Below are 23,709 nucleotides of genomic sequence, written 5' to 3' on the forward strand. Positions count from 1 at the left end.
ACCAGCTGCCAAAAGCGCTCAGGTGCTTTTAAGGGAACAGAGGATTGTCAGTGCATACCTATCTATAGGGCCCTACCAAATTCACAGTCCATTTTGGTCAAATTCACGGTCATAGGATTTTTTTAAATTGTAAATTTTATAATTTCAGCTATTTAAATCTGAAATTTCACAGTGTTGTAGTTATAGGGATCCTGACCCAACAAGGAGTTGTCAGGTGGTCATAGGCAGCGAGTTATATGGGCCTGTGGTGCCTGTGATTCACCAATATTCAGGATCATGGGTCCACAATTGTCCACTGAGCATTAATTTGAAGGGCACTCTTAAGAACATAGCAGCAGCCATATTGGGTCAGACCAAAGGTCCATCAAGCCCAGTATCCTGTCCTCTGAATGAATGAACAGACAGGTTACCATCAGGTGATCCATACCCTGTCACCCAATCCCAGCTTCTGGCAAACAGAGGCTAGGGAACCCATTGCTGCCCATCCTGGCTAATAGCCATTGATGGACCTATCTTCCATGAATCTATCTAGCTCCCTTTTGAACCCCGTTATAGTATTGGCCTTCACAACACCCTCTGGCAAGGAGTTCCAGAGGTTGACAGTGCATTGCATGAAAAAATACTTTCTTGTGTTTGTTTTAAACCTGCTACCTATTAATTTAATTTGGTGGCCCCTTGTTCTTATATTATGAGAAGGAATAAATAACACTTCCTTATTTTCATAGGGCAGGAACTAGGAGTGCGGGGGGTGCTACAGCACCCTCACGTTTTATGCGGGGTCCCATCCCTGCTCCCAGGGTCCCGGCTGCTGCCCAGGGCTCCATTTCTGGCACCACATCTGGAGTCCCGACTGCTGCCCAAGCCCCTGTGCCCAACCCCAGCTGTGGCCCCAGCCTCGGTCCCCTAACCCTGTCCGGGTCTCCCCTCCTGGAGACCATGGCCCTGCTCCTGGCCCCAGCTGAGGGGGTGGGAGGGACAGGGGTAAGGATATATATTGGCTTACAAGGCAGTGTGGGGGGCAGAACTTGGACCCTTTCTGGGAACCACCAAAAATTATACAAACTTGGTGCCCACAAGGGTGGTCACAAGGTTATTGGTGGGGGGAGGGGGGAACAGAGGCGGATTGCGGTACTGCTACCCTTACTTCTGTGCTGCAGACAGCAGCCCTGCCTTCAGACCCAGGCAGGTGGAGAGCGGTGGCTGCTAGCCCAGCTCTGAACGCAGAGCCTCTGCCAGCAGCAGTGCAGAAGTAACGTGCCCGTGGCATGGTGTGGTATTGCCACTCTTACTTCTGTGCTGCTGCTGGCGGGGCACTGCCTTCAGAGCTGGGCACCTGGCTAACAGCTGCCACTCTTTGGCCATCCAGCTCTGCAGGCAGCAGCACAGAAGTAAGGGTGGCAATACCATGATCCTCCTAAAATAACCTTGCGACCCCCCTGCAACTCCCTTTTGGGTCAGGACTCGCAATTTGAGACACACTGGTTTCCCCCAGGAAATCTGTATAGTATAGGGTAAAAACACACAAAAGACCAGATTTCACAGGGGAGACCAGATTTCACAGTCCGGGACACGTTTTTCATGGCTGTGAATTGATAGGGCCCTACCTATCTATAGTCTTCTTTCCCCTAAACACTGTCCTTATGCTAGGAGGATGGAGACACTGGAGGATTCCTTTACATGGGACAATTCTCCATCTGCAGGCTTAAAGGTCAGTTTTGAATTAGGCGATCATTGCAAAACCGCCCTAACTGACTGAGAATCAGCCCATGTGTATCCTCAGTACTTGAGAGTCTACTTTTTGTCTAATGTTCTCAGAAAAGTAGTTAAACTGCTGGTTTTGAATATGGCACAGGGCTAACAAAAACAAATACAAGACTCGTGCTTTGAAAAGTCAATAATAATATATATTATTCTTAAGAAAAAAATAGAAGATAGTGATTAAGATTGACATGATTTCTTTGGGAGTACTTGAGGCTGTGTTTTAAACGTCCTCAGTTGGGGATAAAACTAATCTTGTCATCTCCTACAATTGCCTATACATTTCCACTAATAGTAAAGCATATCCCTCAAAGATTAAATCTGAAGTAAACCAAAATATGAAAAGTTCCACTGTGCCATTGTGGGAACAAAAGATTTAAATTGAAATTTATTTCAGTCCAAATTCTAAATGAAAATTCCATGATTACATTTCCATTACATGTCAATCAATATTGCTCTTTAGTTAGCACTTTTCTATTCTTTTCTCCTAATTTCTCTCCCCTTTATATTTTTTATTAAAAAAATTAAATTTCAAAAATATTTGTAAAGTAGTAGACCCTGTTACAGGGCCAAATCCTGCTCACCTCATTCATTAGAACTACTCATTCAATACACTATGATTTAGCACAAAATGACAAATCCCAAAAACACATTCTTCACTTTACCTACCTGAGTAGTCCCATTGACTTCAGTGAAATTATTCACATAAGAAAAAATGTGTGATTTTTTTTTATTAAACAATTAATGCTAAAATAATTTTAGGCACACTCCTGTACACCTTTTCATATCCACCATGAATGTTTTGCGTGTGCTAGGAGTGAAGGAACAGGCCTAAAGCTATGGGAAATTTGGGTGCAGAAAGCACTACAGACTGAGCCTCTATGCAACAACATTATTAACTACTGTTGTTGCAGCTCTGGGAATAGTGTTTGTTACTTAAATTGCTGTGGCAGAGTCATTAAGAAAAAGAAAAAAAAAACCTTGCAATTTCTATGCTCTATAAAACAAAAAGATACTGTTAAAAATAATTCACTGTGAAAGGAGTGCTACTTTTAAAGAAAAGAAAACCAGCTATATTTCAAATCCTGAATTCTTTCCCAACCAGATGACAACCTTTTAGCAAGAAATATAATAAATTTAATATAGCTAATTAAACAACCAAAATTGACATTAATATCCAGTACCAGATGGACTGAGGCATAACAATACACTCAGCTAATCATTGTATCAGGTGCAGTTTAACACTGTTAGTTTTATAGTATATCAAGTAATATGGAGTCACATCATATTCAGTAGCAATTCCGAAATACGTATGGAGAGTTGAGTACGAAAAGTCCTCTATGGAGCTAGAAGCAGAAAATTAAGTTGTTGATTACTGTAGAATGATGGTATGAGAAGGATTTATAAATTGATTTGATTTCAGATTGCAAGTGGATCATAATCAGAATCCTAACCAGAAACCAGAATACAATCCACTGCCCATAAAATTTGGTTGTTTGCTTCCTTAACATACGTCAGGTTTAGAAGCATAAGGCAGTTTACCAGTAATTTTTTCAGGTTTCAGAGAATGTGCAATAGAGATTCAAAGGCTAAGTAAGTATAAGCTTTTTGAAATCAAGGAAACAGTGTTGACTACCCATATACTTTACGTATAGAGTGTCAGCATTACCAAAATAAATAATAGGTGAAATGATGGTGTAAATTGCTGCTGAGTTCCCATCATTATATAAGAGACTTATCTTTGAAATCAGAAAGTATTAGTAACTGGGCAGGCAAGACAAAATATAGGTTTTAGGAAAGCATTTTGGACGGAGGCTATTATGGTTAGATTGTGTTAGTTATAATAGGTGACAGCAAATGGCATAGTGAATACAAAGTGTAGTATTGCATATTTACGTACTGTACTTGTTACAAATTGACACTGTACATTCCAAAGAATGTAGTTCCAGATCAGTCCTTAAAGCTTTGTTCCAGGACACTGCAGTAGTGCCACACATTTCATCACTGTACATCAGGGAACCAGACAGAATTTGGAGATGAATTGTTTTGTATTGTTGGCAAGTCTTAAATTTTGCTCTAAGACCTCTTGTTTCAGAGGACAGGATGGAACTGGAAATAACACTGAAAGAAAATCCTTGAGTCGGTGATAGACAAGGACAGTAAAATGTATGTTTCAACTAATAAGATAAGAGGAATATGTACCTTGAAACCAATATGAGATATTTAGGAGACCTTTGGATTTACAGTCACTGTAATGTATCTAGTCTCAACAGTGGATAGAATTTATTAACCCAGAAATATTATGAACTTTTCCCATACATTTTTAAATTAGGTTTATGTCAGTGGTTAATTAATGGCTGGGTTTGATCTAGCAATGTGAGGCTGTGGGCAGAAAGGGAATAGTTCTGATGTTTAGCATTGAGGTAGCATGTGTAACTTGTCAAGATAAAATCTGTATTGTTCATTGTACTGTCAGTAGGTCCTGGATAGAATTGTAGTAGTGCTACCATTCTACTATTGTTTGATGTGAGGTTGCATAAGTGCATAATTTCCTATTTGGAAAGGCTTAGAAATTAAAGTATCAAAGGAAAAAGTCTAAGAGACTTATTATTTTATATCGTGGTTGAATGTAAAGGTCCTGTACAAACATATCACAATAAGACAGTTCCGTTCCCAAAGCTTATAGTCAGTCAAAATAGAATCTAGGTTTTTCATTCTTCCACAGAAAATGTTTTAAGGTTCTATATAAGCGATTCCATCTGGCAAAGTTTAGTTGTACTTTTTGCAGTAAAGGTAAGAGGCTTCTGAAGTATAACACTGATGGACTAGTAGCAATCTCCACATCTACATATACAAATCCACACAATGACCATTTCAAATGAAAGTCTTTTGGTAGAACATTTTTTGAAATTTGGCCCAGAAAGGTTGCTTCTGATTTCAATATATATGAGTCCAGATAGATCACCCTACTGTTTGAGCAGACAATGAATTTGTAGAGAGAGGTTCTAGGTGATTTTATATATATTAATAAGCCATTGGAAAATGTGTTATGTTCATGAGAACTAGGTTTAATTCCTGAAATATTAGGCTCTGTGAATATTGCTATTGTCAAAGACACAGTGGCCATTGCACACACAACAGGGGAAACCAAGCATACCTATTTAAGTCTTTTCTAGAGATTACACAGTGCTGACTGTATATTATTCGCAGAAACACAGACAGAATAGCTGAATTCCGAAAATAAGTTGTGGACCAAAATGTAGAGCATTTAATATATAAAAAAAAGCATCAAGGGGGCTTGTCAAATGTTCTCTCTCAGTTTAAACTGAGGATTAGTAGGCTCTCTTAAATTATAACTTTCAGGTAGGTCAAAGCATGGGCCTGAAACTGTTAATTTAATAAGCCTCTTAACAAGAGAAGACCAAAAAATACTTATAGGCCACTAAGTTGAAGTACTATGGCAGAATAAATGTTGATTCTTGGTAGATCATTACCAGGCTAATTCATAACCATATTCAAATGAAATTGCTCTGTGATTGCTTCAACGCTGTGGTACTCATTACTGTGGCTTTTCCAAGAACTGTATTCTCATATGTGACTCACTAGAGAACACAAATGCACATCAATAAAAGCAGCAATTGTTATTATCTCTTGCTTTTTACTGAGCGCAAACCTTTATAACACCTATGTATAACATTGAAATGCAAAGATCTAAAACTCATCAAGTACTTGTAGGACTCAAAAAACTGGTGTTTGACCATTTAGAATAGATTATACTGTTAAACATGTTAAGATGTTTTAAGATATTAATTATTATTATAGTAGGTGCTGCTAGTGCCCACTCCAATTTAATTTAATTTGATGTATTTATTTTAATTCTTAGACTATAGCTATTACAGTCTCCTGGTTCCCTAATATGATGTAAAATCCCTACAAAAAGTTTCAAATTTAACTCCTATACAAGATATTCTTCGCAATTTACCCATCCCACCAAGGGAAAAAGAATCTTCCCTTTCAACCCACTCACACACATCTTAACTACTCCTCCACAAAAGCCTGGGAAAGTCGATACATTTGTTCATTTTCAGGACACACTGCAAACCTTGGGATCAGTCAGAAAAATAAGGGGAGTTCCAGTAACTTCCTGGAGAACACCATGTCCGTTAAAGCTTTGTCTAAACAACAAAATGGTACATCAGGTATAACAAGAGTGTAAGCACTAATATAGGGGGCTCAGGGCAGGTTTTATTGACATGGAGCTAAAAACATATGAACCCTGTCTATACACGTGCTCACATTATTACTGGAGAGCAGCTACAAATTTTGAAGTGTTGATGTAGACTTTAGTTAAAATCGCAACACAATTTCCATTGTACCCCCATTCTCCAGTGTTCATAATTATCTTTAACATTTGCTTTTGGGCCTATCACCATCTCTTTTCTATGTTTGTTTTCTGCCAGAATTTATCTCATCAACAATTTTTGAGTATTAAAAATATGAAGGTGAAAAATCTCTTATTACAGAATTCTTATGTTGACCTAATAACGTATGTGTCTACACTACCAGGTCCCTTCCTCCGACCTAACTCACCTGTAATATTAACTTAATTAATCCACCTTGGCTAGAGGCATAGCGCTTAACTCAATGTTGATGAGTCGACAGAGGCAGTGTAGATGCAGTGTTGTCTAAGTCGACTGAATTGGCCTCCAGGAGGTGTTCCACAATGTTCTGCTGTGACTGCTCTGGAAATCATTTTCAACTCCGCTGTACAGCAGCCAGGTATACAGGAAACAGCCCCTCCCCTGTTAAAGCCCCAGGAACTTTTGACTTCCCATTTCTTGTTTGGTCAGCATGGAGAGCTCTCCAGCACAGCTGATCTTGGTGACTCAATGTCCCAAATGTGCTCCAGCCTGGAGTACACAGGAGGCGGTGAATCTTATTGGTCTGTGGGGAGAAGAGTCCATACAGGCACAGCTGCGATCCAGCTGTAGAAATTTAGACATCTATGAAAAGATCATGCAGGGTGTGGGGGAAAAGGGCTACACCAGGGACACGAAGCAGTGCCCGGTGAAAATCAAAAAACTGCAGCAGGCATACCAGAAGACAAAGGTTCCGCACCACAGACATGCTGCTTTTACAATGAACTACATGCGATTCTCGGCACCCACCCCCCACTACCCCAAAACACATCATGGACACCTCTCAGGAGTCTGAGTCCTAGGCCAGCTCAGGCAACAACGAGGAGGACATTCTGGAGGAGGAGGAGAACGGGAGACAGGCGAGCAGAGGATCCATTCTCCCTGAGAGTCAGGAGCTGTTTTTAACCCCAGAGCCCAGCCGGTTGCAGGACAGCATAGTGGCCTAGTAAGATGCTGGGCAAGGCACCTCTGGTGAGTACCTAATTCCAATAAAATTGTAAGGGTTACATGCTCTTATATTTTATGTTTAATCTTAATACAAAGAGAAGTGCCTTGGTTATCTATATCCAAGTGGCCACTCCAGCTACATAGCGGGTTCTCTCTGGAAAAGACTCTTTAGGTGCACAAGAATGGCCAGGGAATCTTCCATGGAGATCTCTAGGAAACGTTCATGGAGGTACTCTGCAATCCTTTGCAGAAGGTTTTTGGGGGCTGTCTTATTTCATCCGCTATGGTAGGGCCAGTGGTGAGCTGGAGCCGGTTCGCATGAACCGGTTGTTAAATTTTGAAACAGTTTTAGAACCGGTTGTTAACCTGCTTCCCTGCCGTGGGCGCTGAGGATTTGATGGGCTCCAGCTGGAAAGTGATGTAATTCCTCCTCCAGTCGCTGGGGGCGCTGTGCTGCGGGAGCCATGTGGGCTGCTGCCTGGCCCTGGGCACGAGCCCTGTTGCTCCTGCTGCTCCCCCGATCACTGGTCCTGGGGCTCCTGCTGCTGCCTGGTGGGTCCCCAGCTGCTCTGCTGGGCCTGGGCTGTGTCCTGCTGCTCGGGCTGCTCCAAGCCGCTCTCCCCGTGAGTACCCACCACCCTGCCCGCAGCTAGCCCCTGTCTCCAGCCACCCCCGCACCTCCTGCCCACACCAGCCGCTGCCGCACCCCCTGCCCTGCCCGCACCAGCCCTGCACCTCCTGCCCTGTCTCCAGCCAGCCCCGCCGCACACACCCCCTGCCCTGTCTCCAGCCAGCCCCTGCCGCACGCACCCCTGCCCTGTCTCCAGCCAGCCCCTGCCGCACGCACCCCTGCCCTGTCTCCAGCCAACCCCTGCTGCACCCCCCTGCAGCCATGCCCGAAGGCAGCCAGCTCCACACCCCCTGTCTCCAGCCAACCCCGCACTCCCCTGCCCTGCCTGCAGCCAGCCCCTACCTCCAGTCAACCCCTGCCCTGCCTCCTGCCAGCCCCACACCCCCTTGCCTCCAGCCAACCCCGCATCCTCCTGCCTCCAGCCAGCTCCGCACCCCCTGCCCTGCCTGCAGCCAGCCCTGCCCCATGCCCCTGTCTGCAGCTGGCTCCACGTCCACTGGTGCCCTGCAGTTCCCAGGGCAGTAAGCCTGCACACCTTCTTCAATGAGGGGGGCAGGGAGCAGCTGGGACCCACACATACGCACACCCTAGGGTGACCAGACAGCAAGTGTGAAAAATCAGGACGGGGGTGGGCGTAATAGGAGCCTATATAAGAAAAAGACCCCAAAATCGGGACATCTGGTCACCCTAGCACACCCCTGGGGAGCGGCGGGGACCCACACATGTGAAACGGAACTCATTTCTAGTTCAGGCCCATCTTTTTAAAAAAGAATTTTAGGAAGGGTTAACATACATCCATGTTTTCCTGGACATGTCATACTTTTTGGTACAAAAAATACATACTGTGGCACATCCCTTAAATCAGAACTTTTTATAGGAAACCGGTTGTTAAGATTTTGGCAGCTCATCACTGGGTAGGACACTTTCCTATGCCACTCCAGTATTAACTCTTCTGCCATCATTGCGGTGCACAGCATAGCAGCATAAAGGACCAGGTCTGTACCCAGATGCTTGCAGCATCTGCTCCCTTGCCACCTGTTACCCCCAGGAAACTGATATTACATAGGGTCACCTAGGGGAAAAAAGGGGAAGTTTTCATTACAAGTGCTAGGACTGCAAACAATGGCACATGTGATCCATCACACGTGGTGACTTCAGGGTCCCTCAACTGTGCTTTCCCTTACATGCCAGTGATTTGGTTGGCAGGGATCTGTGTTGACCTCTGTCATAAATATAAAGGGAAGGGTAATCACCTTTAAAATTCCTCCTGGCCAGAGGAAAAATCATTTCACCTGTAAAGGGTTAAGAAGCTAAAGGTAACCTCGCTGGCACCTGACCAAAATGACCAACGAGGAGACAAGATACTTTCAAAAGCTGGGAGGAGGGAGAAAAACAAAGGGTCTGTGTCTGTCTGTGTGATGCTTTTGCCGGGGACAGACCAGGAATGGACTCTTAGAATTTAGTAAGTAATCTAGATAGGTATGCGTTAGATTATGATTTCTTTAAATGGCTGAGAAAATAGCTGTGCTGAATAGAATGACTATTCCTGTCTGTGTGTCTTTTTTGTAACTTAAGGTTTTGCCTAGAGGGATTCTCTGTGTTTTGAATCTAATTATCCTGTAAGGTATTTACCATCCTGATTTTACAGAGGTGATTCTTTTTTACTTCTATTAAAAATCTTCTTGTAAGAAAACTGAATGCTTTTTCATTGTTCTAAGATCCAAGGGTTTGGGTCTTCGGTCACCTATGCAAATTGGTGAGGATTTTTACCAAACCTTCCCCAGGAAGTGGGGTGCAAGGGTTGGGAGGATTTTGGGGGGAAAGACGTTTCCAAACGACGTTTTCTCAGGAACCCAGATAAAGTTTGGTGGTGGCAGTGGAAGTCCAAGGGCAAAGGGTAAAATAGTTTGTACCTCGGGGAAGTTTTAACCTAAGCTGGTAAAAGTAAACTTAGGAGGTTTTCATGCAGGTCCCCATATCTGTACCCTAGAGTTCAGAGTGAGAAGGAACCTTGACATCCTCAGATTCTGCAAGTCAAGGGCAACTACTACCAGCAGCATTAAGGGAATGGGGCAGAGAGAGCTTCCTGTGTTCTCTTGTTGCTGCAAACCCCCCACTCCTGAAACTGCCAGTAAGACATCAATTTGGGAGGTTTAACGCAGGTCCCTGGTCTCAAAGCAATGTCCATGTTTCTAGGGGGAGGGGGCATTGTCCACCTGCCCACCTGTGCTCCTGACAAAGGTTTGCCACAAGTTGCAGGACAAGGCCTGTCTCTCATGTCATGGGGCCATACTCACCATGGCTGGAACAGTAAATTGGTTTATTGAATAGCTAGGGATTCTGATTATGTTCTGGCTTGCACTTGGGTGTAATAAGGGGAATGTTATTGAAATAGCAACCTTGCACTAGACCCAGGGTATGCACTAACAATGGTTGCCTTCTGCTTTGCATGCCTTACAGTGGAAAGCTTGGCCTTCAGCGGTGAAGAGGCTTTCGCAGATTAGAAGGCAGAAAAATAGGACACGTGATGACATGTTCAGCAAGATAACGACCGTCTCCAGGACAGCTGGTATGGGCAGGCACAACACAGATAAGCAGCACATACTACTGTGGCTCATTACTGAAACTGGTTTTCAGAGCCTCCCGGAGACAGAGATCTCCTCACTCAGCTATTCTTATTGTCCTGGTATTTGGTTGCTCAAAATTAGCTGCCAGCCTATCTGCCTCCAAGTCCCCCCAGCGGAAACTTTTCTCCTTTTGCCTCACAGATATTATGGAACACACAGCATGCAGCAATAACAATGGGTGTATTGCTTTCATTGAGGTCTAACCTTGTAAACAAACTGCACCAGTTACCCTTTAAAAGCCAAAGACATTCCACCACCATTCTGCACTTGCTCAGCCTAATGTTGAACCACTCCTTACTGCTGTCCAGGTGGCCGGTGTACAGCTTCATGAGCCATGGCAGCAAGCAGTAGGCTGGGTTTTCCTGGATCACTCTTGGCATTTCAGCATCATCAATGGTTATTTTATCATCTGTAAAGAAAGTCCCTGATTGCAGCTTTCTGAACAGACCTTTGTTCCTAAAGATGTGTTCATCATGCACCTTTCTTGACAATCCCTTGTTGATGTTGGTGTAGAGTGACCTTATTTCCGAGGCTGTCGCTGGTTGCTCGAACCCTGCTGGTCCCCGTGCACTGGAACCCGGCCTCCCTCCCTCCTCCCTACCTCCCCCTCTGCATGGGGCTGGCCTCTCCGCTTTCCCCCTGCATACCCTGCACGTTCCTTGGATGTCACCGCACCCCACTTTTTTGGCAAAAATAGGCATGTGTCCCTGATCAAGTTGGCAAGAGCAAATGGGACAATGCCTACTTTTGCCAAAAAAGTCAGTGCAGCTGGGACAGGGCTTAAAAAAGGGACTGTCCCAGCCAAAAGCAGACATATGGTCACTCTATGCCCCCTGGGATCCACCAGCACTTGCAATACCATTGCAAAGTATCCCTTGGTTTATGTACTCTTTGGCAAGGTGGTCTGGTGCCAAGATAGAGATGTGCATGCCATCTATTGCCCCACTGCCGTTAGGAATCCCCATGGCAGCAAAACCATCCACTATGTCCTGCACGTTTCCCAGAGTAACTACCCTTCTTAGCAGAAGTCAATTAATGGCCCTGCACACTTGGAGCACAACAGCTCCCACAGTGGATTTTCCAATTCCGAATTGATTCCCCACTAATCAGTAGCAGTCTGGCATTGCAAGTTTCAACAGAGCAATTGTCACTCACTTCTCCACTGTCAGAGCAGGTCTTGTTTTAGTGTTGCCGTGCTTCAGGGCTGGGGAAAAGCTCTGCACAAAGTTCCTGGGAAGTGGCCTTCTGCATTCAAAAGTTCTGCAGCTACTGCTCATCATCCCATAGCTGCATAACGATGTGATCCCACCAGTCAGTGCCTGTTTCCAGGGACCAGAAACTGTGCTTCACCACTGTCAGCAGCAACTGGAAATTGTTTTGTTCTATGGCTTGCAGCAGGACTGCTTGCATGACATCACAATGTTCCACGTGGCGGCTCCTGTCGCGACTCTGGAAATACTGCAGGATAAGGCACAAGGCGTTTGTAATGCTCACAAGAGTGCACAGCTGAGCAGGTTCCCTGCTTCTCGGGCTATGGCATATGCACGGCTAAGCCAGGCTTTAAAAAAAAGGTGCGAGAAAGTATAGGTTGTTTGCCATTGATATCAGGGGAGGGAGGCAGGGAGGAAACTGCATCATGGGAGGCCAAAGCCATGTTCCCATTCCCCCCTGCAACAATGTTTTGGTCCCAGGAGGCATTGCAAGCCCTTCCCAAAACCTCCTGCAGCTAGTTTCACTGTGGGATAGGTACCCATGGTGCACTGTGTTAGGATAAAGATATTCAGGCCAGTCTGCAAAGGCCTGTACTTTAAGAATTTAGGTGTATTCTTATCACTTGGCTAGTTCTAGAGGTATAAAAGAGAGAATCAAAATCACTGTCTGCCAGTGTAAGGGCCTTCTCTTACTGTGACAGATTGAGGCCCTGTTCTTAGGCTAAGGCCTTTGGCTAAGCAGCAGAGGCAGCCATAAGCTAGGAAGTGAACAGTCACCTCCTCACATTCCAAACTAGTCACATTGAAATAAGGTGCTATTGGGCTGTTAGGCACTACCAGGACAGGATTGTATTCCTATCACCTCCAGAGAAAGGGAAGTGCCTAGAAAATGTAAAAGGAAACTTAGTTTGATAGCATCCTGTCTGGCAAGAACTCACTTATCAATAGCTGGGATGTGAAATCCTCACTTCTGTATTGTTTTGTCATTATAGTTCCCACTTTGCTGTTGTTTGTCTGTATAATCTCTGTCTGGTTCTGTGATTGTTCCTGTCTGCTGTATAATTAATTTTGCTGGGTGTAAACTAATTAAGGTGGTGGGATATAATTGGTTACATAATCATGTTACAATATGTTAGGATTGGTTAGTTAAATTTCAGGAAAATGATTGGTTAAGGTATAGCTAAGCAGAACTCAAGTTTTACTATATAGTCTGCAGTCAATGAGGAAGTGAGTGGGGTGTGGGTGGGAGAGTGGGTTGGGGAGGGAGATGGGAACAGGGAATGGAGGTAAGAAAATTGGAATCATGTTTTGCTAAAGGGGGAAATGGGAACAGGGAATGGGAGTAAGGAAGTTGGAATCATATTTGGCTAAGGGTAGGAAGGGGAACAGGGACACAGGTGTAAGGCTCTGTGGTGTCAGAGCTGGGAAGGAGGATACTAAGGAAGGAAACTGGAATCATGTTTGCTGGAAGTTCACCCCAGTAAACATCGAATTGTTTGCACCTTTGGACTTTGGGTATTGTTGCTCTCTGTTCATGCGAGAAGGACCAGGGAAGTAAGTGGGTGAAGGAATAAGCCCCCTAACACACTGCTCTGTGCACTGATGCAAGCGCTGCTACTGAGGATGCACTCCACCGACAAAATGAGCATGGTGTGGACACGCATGACCAACTTAATTACTTCGGCAGCTGGATGTCAACTTACATTAAGTCAACTTAACTTTGTAGTGTAGACAAGCAAAAATTAAAATAGTCAGTTAATGAGTAGGGAAGAAAGTGTGTATGTGTATATATTAGGACTTGGTGAACCACTCTGAAGATCAAAAAAATAATTTTGGGTCAGTTCTTATTCCAAAGAACAATATTTTACACTGATAGCATCTTTCATTTTGAAGGATCCCCAAGTACTTCACTAATGAATACATATTACAACACTGAAATGCAGCAATTCCTGTGGTGGAAAACAGCAACAAGCACACTGCATGCTACTTACCAGAGGAGGAAAGGAAAGTTTTAGCCAGGGACACTGGTGAAAAAGCCCTCTTCTTATGAAAACTACCATAGGATCTAATGTCAATGCAAAGCAGACAAACAGCCTTCAGTCCATAGAGAAAGTGATAAAAAATGCAGTATAATTTTCTCATCCCACATATGAATGATTTTACAGCTGAGGCTCTGGATCTGGACTCAGGGGATCTGGATTCTTGTCCAAATCACAGTGTTATCTGTAAGATGGGGATCATCTCCCTGCCTCGCAGAGATGTTATGAGGATAGAACCAATATTTGAGACATTTAATAGATTCATTTAAAGCCAGAAGGGACCATTAGGTCATCTAGTCTGACCTCCTATATAACACAGGTCATAGAATTTCACCCAATTACCCCTGCATTGCACCCAATGACTTGTCCAACACTGTAGCAATGTATGCCAAAGAAAAACCTATAAACAAGAAAAAATAATTTCTTCAGATAAAAACACAACTTAGAATAATAATTTGTTACTCTGTAAAGTCTGAATGGGACTATTCATGTGTCCATTTGCAGGACTAGGAACCAAATTAGCCACCTGGGAAATGTGCAAGGGTCTATTTTTCAGGAATTACATTATATTCGTCAGATCCCCATTAAAATCAATGCTGCTAAAGTAATTTACACTAACTCGGGATCTGGCCCTTTGTATCTGAAATATAGTGTGGCCTTTTCTCTTTTGAACAAACAGTTACTGAGATTAAGAAACAATAATATTTATTAATAAGGTTGCAATTTAGTCACAGAGGTCACGGAAGTCACAGAATCTGTGACTTCCAAAGACCTCTGTGACTTCAGCCAGTGCCAGCTGAGCGCTGCAGAGTCCCCTGCCACCTGCAGAGACAGGGAGCTGTGGGGTACCCCCGCTGCCTGCCCCCCACAGCTCCTGGCCACCAAAGGGGACTCCCAGAGCTCCTGGCCACCCCGGGCAGCAGGGGGGACCCTCGCGGCTTGGAGCTGCCAGTGGAGGGAGCCCTTGGAGCTCCCCGCCTACCCACAGGTGCCTAAACTCCCCATTTTGTCATGCACATTTTAGAAAAAGTCAGGGACAGGCTTCTGTGAATTTTTCATTATTGCCCGTGACCAGTCCATGACTTTTCCTAAAAATATCCAAGACAAAATCTTTGCCTTATTTATTAAATTATGCAGCTGTCATCTATACTTGGATATTAGCTCAAAAAAAAAAAAAAGTACATGAAAGTTCATGGAAATCTTTAAAAAAGTTAACAGATGTTAATGTAGATTGTAATTTAAGGTTTAAACTCAACGTATTTAATCCTCTCAATAGCAATCGGATATATTCTCTGTCTTGGAATTTTTTTTTTATTAAATATGCTTATAATCTGGCTTTGGTTACAGGATATCACCCTGGCTAATGGTTCCTGAACGTCTGACTTCTGTTTTACTCACCAATCACCTTTACCAGTTTCACATAATTTCTCACATAACATTAGTTCAAGATTATATTTGCAGCAGATCTATCTTCATAAGAAGCAAAGAAATAATAAAACAAGTATTGTATTTTGTTAATGTCCCATATATAGAACTTCTCAGTTATAAATTATTTGTGAGACTCATGGATTTGTCAGTTCTTTCACCGGCTCATTGCTAATCAGACAGGGATCACTAAACTTCTTGAAAGTGGTATCAGCACTTTCCTTCTGCCACTCATGTTTGCAGTAAGAAGACAGGAGGGGAGAGAATGAGAGTGTGTGGGGGATGTTGGGCACCCTAAAGTTTTCGAAGAGGAAGTGGGGAATTATTGTTTTTGGATAAAGGAGATTAGAAGAAAATGTATATCACTGAACCACAAAGTCTGCTGCAGGAAGTGCTAGACAGGGAGGACAAATCTTCACCTGAGGTATATTACCGCAGCTCCACTGAAGTCAATATAGCTATGCCAATTTACACTGCTGAGGATCTGACCAGGAAACTGGAGGCAGAGCAGAATGAGAAAAGAAGAGTTTAAGAAACCAGGAGGAAAGTCAGGATCAAGAAAATAAAGTATACAAATCAAAACATCACCAGGGAATCAGAATGCAGAGTAATTAGCAGCAAGTCATTCTACTCCATATTTTACAATGTGACTGGGATATCTACTGAAAAAATATGTAATTTCATAGGAAAAGATTATTAGTCATTCTCATAAACCTCCTTCCCACGTTAAACACTTCTTAAATTCTATTTCCTACTGGTATCCATTTGAAAAACTGTTGATATAAAAGTGGTGGTTGAAAGTTGTCTATGAAAACTATTTTTCAATGGAAAGCTGGGGTTCTGATTAACTGAAATTTTCAATTAATGTTTCTGCTTTCCATGGAAAATTGACTGTCAAAGAAATGAGGACTGAAAACCAAAACATTTCAGTTCTGAAATGCCACCGTGGTAACCTCATGGAATTGTAGTTCAGGTGCCTCTTGTTCCTATTCTCTTCTATGGGCCAAGCTCCCCAGCTGGAGTTCATCTCCCATGATGCACCAGAGGCACATGGAAGCCATAGCGCACTGCCTCCACGCAGCAAAAAGGGAGACCGTGGTGTCTCATGAGATGTGTAGTCTGACCAGGGAGCCTGGCCTAAAGAGGAGACGTGGAGTGCAATGCACCTGAGTGACAACTCCCATGAGACACTGCAGCAACATTTCAGAGACAACATATTTCAGTTTTTGTCCAAAAACTGGATTTTCCATGGAAACTACCCCATCTCTCAATTTATGACCAGCTATACTTTCATTCTAATTCAGTACAGGTTAGTCTGTGGCAGTTCGGATCACCACCTGTATGAGTGACTGCTCCACGAAGGCAATTTCATATGACAGATGCTTAAATGTGAGGTCTGCAGCAGAAGCCTTGAGAGAAAGGATGAAAGCCCTAGCTGGTACAACACCCCCAGAAATATATGCAGTGAGACAATTGAAGAGCAGGTGGCCAGGATTCCATACACAGAATGAAATACATTTACTGTGGGAGACAGCATGACCAGTTAAAGAAGTGCCCTATACATGGACAGCATTGCAAGGATTGTGGCAAGTTGAATCATTTTAGCAGTGTGCGCAAGAGCAGAAGCAGCTCTCAGAAAGATTCAGTCCAAGAGATGGATGGCTCATCAGATAGCGATGATAACATTTGAGTCCAAGAGCCAATAAGGTTCAGGCTGTTGGGACAGGAAAGCCACAAGGGATAATACCAAACGCTATGCATTCCACAATGGTAACAGGAAAATGCCATGTGCGATTTCAGCTGATAGTGGATTCCTCACTGTGAATTGTACTCAAACGCATCCATTACAAAGAGCAATCCCAATTGGATAACATACAATGAGAGCATAATGGAGTCTATAGGAAAATGTAACTTCAGAGTAACTAACCTGAAAAATAACAGATGTTTGTGGCGGTGGATGGTAAGAACCACAGACCCCTTTGGGGAATACGGCCATACAAGCTGTGGATCTGATCAGGGTGCAGCATCAGAATTTTATAGTTGCAGTGTAAGAATCAAAAGGAGGCCCACCAATAATGGAGAAAATTTTAAAAGCATAGGGGATGTTTCCAAAGGCGATGGGTGCCTTGAAGGAAAGCTACAACTGAAAGTGGACCCCACAGTGGAGTTTGTGTGCTTACCATGAAGGAAAATTCCAGTGCAACTGTGTAATCCAGTATGCAAGGAGCTCTAAAGTTTGAAGAGCAAAGGTATCATAGCACCCTGTAGAAGCCAGTACAGGAGGAAGGAGCTTGTGGGTGGTAAAGAAGCCGTCTGGCAACCTGTCTAGTATGCTGACAACCCTTGCATTTGGTCACTACAGAGGGCTGTGCATGTCAATGGCCATAAGTTCAACACCTGGATGTCTCAGAGAAGAATCACCCAAGCACTGGAAGGACTGCCTATGGTTGAAATAATTGCAGGATGATATCCTCATTGTAGGTGAAGGGAGTAATGATATAGAAGCTGAACAAGACCATGGCAGGAAATGACAAGCTTTTTTCCAGCAACACAAGGACAAGAACATAACACTCATTCCAGAAAAAGGTGACTCAAACAGTGTGAGGTGACATATGTCAAACATTTGCTCACAGCAGAGGGAGTGAAAGCAGATTCCAACAAGATCAAGGCAGTCAAGAGACAGGCCAGTTCCAGTGGGTGTGAAAGAGATACAGCGGTTCATAGGAACCAGAAATTTGCTGCCTCAGTTCTGTCCACACCTGGCTGCAGTAGTGGAACCCATACAACAGCTCACAAGGCAGGATGTTGAATGGGACTGGGCAAGTTCCCAACATCAAGCATGACATGCTGATCAATAATATAAGATGCCTCTGTCCTGAAGTACTACCATCCAGGAGAGTCACTGACACTCCAGCGTGGTGCATTGGAGAAAGGATTGGGTGTAACTCGTCTGCAGGACAGCCGATAGCTTGTGCCAGCAAAGCCGTGTCAGATACTGAACAGAGGTAACACCTAGATAGAAAAAGAGCTTCTGGCTGTTGTATTTGAAGTGGAGCAATGTCATCAATTTACCAGTGGCCAACCAGTAATCGTGCAATCAGACCACAAACCTGGAAAAAACTATCATGGCAAAGCCCCTTCTTAGTGTTACAAAGAGATTGCCACATATATTGATGCACCTCCACCTCTACCAGGTAGAGATCAGATATTGTCCAGGACTACTAGTATTAGCGGAGACCCTGAGCATGGCATATATATCCAGCATCAGCAAGTTTGGGGAAGGTAATCAGGATACTGAATTCATTAACATGCTGCACTATGTCCCACTTTCAACAGGAAAGCTGATGGAAATCACAGGCTACAGAAAAGGACATCCAACTCCAGGCAGTCAAGAGAACAAGAACCCAGAAAATAAAATCCAAGTGCCAGTAAAAGCCAAACTATATTTTCAAATTAAAGATGAGCTGAGCATGAAAGATGGAATCATATTTCAAGGACAGAGCTGTTGTCCCTGCATCATTATGTAAGAATGTCATGCAAAAAATAGATGCCTCACACATTGGCACCAATAGCTGTCTTAGACAAACTCAAGAGTGTGTTTACTGGCCAGGAATAAGTACACACCTTCACTCTGTGACTGAAGGGTAGGACACCTTCTGGTTATGTAATAACAGTCTTCCGAAAGAGACTGTCACCACGTGATCTGCCCACCTGACCAAGGGAAAAGCTAGGGCTTATTTACCTTTAATTTAAAGCAGTACTTCATTACAGTAGATTACTATCCAAATTTTTGGGAGGCAAAGTCCCTGCCAGATACAAGAAGAAAGTCTGTGATTGGTGAACTGAAGGCCCATTTTGTGAAATACGGTGTTCTGGACACTGAATTCATCCACAACATACCCCAATTTACCTCAGAAAAATTCAAGGAATTTGCTTGCAAACGGAAATTTGACCACCACAACTCCTCCCCAGCATACCTACAGAGTAATGGTAAGATGAAATCATCTGTGCAAACAGCAAAGAGACTGTTACACAAGGCTGTTTCTTATGGTTCAGACCCCTTCTTAGCATTTTTGGCACACAGGAATACTCCATCACAAGGGTGCCAAAACAGTCCAGTGCAGACACTGAAGAGGCAAAGGACCAAAATCCCACTCTCAACAGGGGGAGATCTGTTGCAACCAGAAGGATGGAGACACCACTGAGAGGAGATAGTCAACAATAATAGGAAACAGGTACTAGGGTTCAACCAGTCAGTCAAGGACCTACTGGCCCTGGAGGCAGGCACTCTTGTGAGGATCCAGCCATTAGAAACATACCAGAATGCGTGGACTAAAGGAGTCATGAGGTGCAATCACACCCAGGTCAAAGGAGGTGACTACACATGAGGGACAAGTGATTTAGAGGAACAGGAGACACTTATGAGCCTGCAGACACAAGATGCTGAGAGAGCCTACAGAGATCATTGCATAATGGTGAGAGAGAGAACCATCCAGAGGCCAACCCCACAGGCAGGGAGGGGACTTCACAGAGAGATGGTTTGCTAGACTCAGACAGGTGACAGGGAGTCAGAGATAGGTCACTCCTGATGTAGTTGTCTGTTGAGGAGACTAAACTATCTCAAAGACCATGGAATCAACTGAGTTTCTGGTAAAGATAAAACTCCAATTTGGCTATGTTTTAGCAACTTCTCGCTGAAGGGACGGGGGTCGGAGTCTGGGCATCAGTTATGGACGGAGCAGTACACAAAGTTTAATAAAGTAACACTTGTTTAAGTTAATCTGCATTCAGCTTCCTTCTTTGCTAATGAAACAGAGGGTAGGAGAAAACAGCCAACCAATCAGCACAATACAGAGAAAGTCCAGTCAAAACTCTATAAGGTTATCTGAATATCCAGAGATCCCTGCTTTGACTGCTTCTACTTTTATCTGCTGGGATCTTTGGCAGGTTTCTCTGCAGTTTTCCCTCAAGGCCACATAGCAGGGGGAGGGGAGGCACCACCAGGGTCCTAATGACCCCAGATTTTGGGAGGTTTCCCATGCACAGTTTTGGGTCCTGAGGGGTGCTGGGACAGGGGATGGATGATCCAGTTGGGCCCATATTTCCCCTCCCAGTGCAGCAGTCCCTGCTTTGGCTACTTCTGCTCCAGTCATCTTGTAATGGAGAGGTTTTTTTTCCTAATTATATGTTTTGCAATGTGTTTCTGGATACTGCTATTTAACTTCTATTTTCCATGCTCTTATCACCAAACAAGATTTTTCTAAATTTAATTCAAGTTTCCATTGTAAGATTGTATTTGATCATGGCCAGTGCATCAGGACTACATTAAAAAGTTGGTAAGGCAAAAGGAATCAGTTATGAAATTGAAGGGAGGGGAACAGAAGACAAAAGAACACATGGTCTCTGTCTCTTGCTCTCTCTCACTCGCTGTCTCCCTCCTTACATTTCTTTGAATGCTCCAATGTCAGCTTAACCCAAAATGTCAACCCTGAACTGGCATTTTGGCAATTACATCAGAGTAAAGTAATTGTACATTTTATTTATTTGTTCTTTAAACTTAGAAAATAACACGAGGTGCCTGTCTGAACACCCTAGGTGCCTCTGACAAACACTTAAAAATACAATCAATCATAGAAAAACAACAACCCTATAACACACTACTAAGTAACCAGGCAGCACAAAAATAAAAATAATACCCCCTTTTTCCTCTAATCACCCCACACATATCTACTTTTTCAACAGCCCCCTAAGACTATATGACTTGCAGTGCACCATGAAAGTCAGCTGACAAACTATTTCAAACTTAGGTGGAAATGCATTCTAAAGGAAAGGCAATCTCACAGAGAACACCCTGCCAGAAGTCCCCTCTCTTTTATACCAAGGAGAGCCATTTCAAGAGCCTCTGCTAAGCTCCAATATGGAAGTAAGTCACAAGAAGAAGGAAGCCATTTAGGATCTTCTCTCTCAGATATTTATAGCTTTATAAGTCAATACCAACATCCTAAAAATCAACCTAGAAACCTACAGGCAGACATTGCAGGTCATGCTCACAGTCAGACACTCCACTTATCAAGCTGGGTGCTGTATTCTGCACTACTCTTAATTTCCCAATGGGTTTTAAGGTGCAGCACCCAGTAGAGCACATTACAGAGCTCTAGCCTTGAGGCACAAAGGCATGAATTAGGGCTTGTCTGCACATACTTTGTGTATGGATTTTAACTATATTGGTTTAGAATCCAATACAGTTAGATAAGTGCAATCTCTACTGTGGACTCAGTTATACCAGTACATTTTTATTTACATAATCGTGTTTATATTGGTGTAACTGTTCACAGAAGAGGTTGCACTGATCTAACTATATCAATTTCTAAATCATTATAGATGAAGTGGTGTGAAAACTGTGTGTAAACTAGACCTTACAGTAATGAAGTTTATGTTGAAAAGATCATAACCTCCTATCCAGAGACAAATGATAAAAAGCAACTTTGGCTACTGCTGAAGATGATCATCCAGTGACAACTGGGAATCCAACCAAACTCCCAGGCTGTAAACAAGAGAAAGTCATTTGTAGACAAACCTTTAGTGTGTGATAGCTAATTTTGGCCATATCTTATGGCTGCTTTCCCAGACTAATCAACTCTGTCTCATCTGGACTGGGCTTCAGCTAACCAATTATCTTGCATGCCCCAGTCTCCACAAGACAGTGTGAAAGGCATTCATTCGCTTGGTCTGAGTCAGAAGAGACAGAAATATAGAAGTCAGAAGACACAAAAATGGGTGTCATGAGCACATTGAAGACACCCACAACCAATGCTTCTACATTAATTCTCTTAATGACCTCATATGCACATTGAGCAGGAGGACAAGATGAAACCAATCCTGCAGAACTCTCCATAAGAGACCCTTCAGGGCAGAAGAGTAATCGTCCAAGACCACCATCTAGGATCTCCTTAAGAAGTAAGAATGGAGCCACTCAAGAGCAAGATCACAAGCTCCTGCTGAGGTCCCAAATCAGTGAACACTGCCTATAGAAGGCAACTGATAAATCTAATACTATCAGCCTAGATACTTGATTTTCATCCCTCACTAGGAAGGGAGCATCCACCAATACTGCAAGAGCAGTTTCTGTTCCATACGTATTTTGGTTCTCAGATTAACAATGGTAAAGGAAATCTTGCTATTGTGAGAGTTATCCCATCACAACCTTCTGAATAATCTTTACTACCAGTTCAGATTGTCAGCATGAAGCAATTTATTGATCCTGGGATGCACCAGTGCCTTGAGCAAGTTCTTAAAGGAGAATTTGACAATCTCCACCACTGGCCTTTCCTAGCCAAGATAGACATGGATCAAGAACATAGTGAATAAAGTCAGGAATAAGCAATGTTAAAAAAGGCTTTAAACTTATTAACATAGGGGCTTCAAAAAAGAAAAAAAGATGGCTTGTGTGTAAGGCACCAGAATAGGACTAAGGAAATCTGGATTCAATTTCCAGCTCTACCCCAGATTTCCTGTGTGACGGTGAGCAAGTCCCTCTATCTGTAGAACTGGGAAAATAATACTTCCCCACTTCACAGGATGGGGAGATAAAGTAATTAATGTTTCTAAGGTATACAGTAGTTTGAAACTAAACAAGAAAAAGTGTGCGCTGCTATTGCAAATAGATCATGTATAAATGAGTAGGTTTAACTATTAATAAGTATTTGCTTTTTTTTAAGGCTCTACTTAGAATTACACTAGTTGTTTCTAAATGTTAACAGAATTTCTTGGAAAGAGCAGTGAGAGAGTCTTCTGTGCTCACATCTCAATCTGTTCATGCAAGGGCTGTGACCATGCCTTGCACAGGAAGAACAAGGGGATGGGAAGCTCTTCATACATTCTTCCTCCCATGAATCACTACAAAAGCCAGCTTCAATCTGGCCCTGCATATTTAGGGCACAATCCTGCTCCTGCTGAAGGCAAGAGCAAAAACTTCACACTGGAATCAGGCCTTACGCACAGTACAGTAAATCACATATTCACAAGACTGCACAACTACAGAATTTCTGCAGCCCTGGGTGCAAACTTTTGCATTTAATTTTTGATTTTGAGTACCATCTCCACTTTGGAGTCCTCAAAACCCTGTGGGTCAGTTCAGGTGACTAAATGTGTAATAGTGCCCCTATTTAGGGCTCAGTCCTGCATGTGCCAAAAGTCTCCCATGCTGACAGCTCTCAGCTTCCACTGAAGCCTATTTGGAGAGTATTCAACACTCTGTAGGAGTGGCCTTTTAGAGGCCTAGATATGAATACTGGGCTTCACTTCACATAAATCAGAATTAATGCTGTTTATCAAAATGAGAATGAGAAGACGCAAGACACACTGAAAGCCTGACAATTAATTTTGCCACTGTTTTAATTGAAACTTTGGGCCAGATGTTGCAACTTCATCTGCAGAGATGTCTACACTCATACAGAGCTCCATGAAAATGGGCGGAAATTCAGTGGGGTTCTGCATGGGTGCAATTGCAGGATCAAGGCTTCATCTGCTAAAATAATATACAAGAGAGCTCACGTAAGTTTCTAGACTTTCTCGGTAAACAGCTGTTTGTGTTACTATGTACACCATATTATTTCAATTGTAAGCATCAAGAATTGATCAAAAATCAGATTT

The 23,709-nt window shown here is 43.2% G+C and overlaps 1 protein-coding gene across 11 annotated transcripts in view; it reads right to left on the reverse strand.

Annotated features, from left to right (window-relative positions):
• MGAT4D (MGAT4 family member D) overlaps nt 1–23,709 on the reverse strand; it is a 124,325-nt gene that overhangs the window by 84,365 nt on the left and 16,251 nt on the right. For 2 of the 11 annotated variants that reach the window (XM_077815277.1, XM_077815274.1), the window contains exons 2-3: nt 11,538–11,840; nt 10,612–10,791 (exon numbers count right to left, since the gene is read on the reverse strand). The exons of 2 other annotated variants lie outside the window; for them this stretch is intronic. In XM_077815277.1, the coding sequence (XP_077671403.1) occupies nt 10,612–10,762 (151 nt within the window). In that variant the 5' untranslated portion in view covers nt 10,763–10,791; nt 11,538–11,840. Of the gene's footprint in view, nt 1–6,348; nt 6,619–10,586; nt 10,792–11,537; nt 11,841–23,709 lie in introns of those variants that run through there. 7 more of the 11 variants (XM_077815283.1, XM_077815276.1, XM_077815284.1 and 4 more) reach the window with 5 other exon arrangements.

Source organism: Eretmochelys imbricata, chromosome 4 (genome assembly GCF_965152235.1).
Source record: "Eretmochelys imbricata isolate rEreImb1 chromosome 4, rEreImb1.hap1, whole genome shotgun sequence".
NCBI lineage: Eukaryota > Metazoa > Chordata > Testudines > Cheloniidae > Eretmochelys > Eretmochelys imbricata.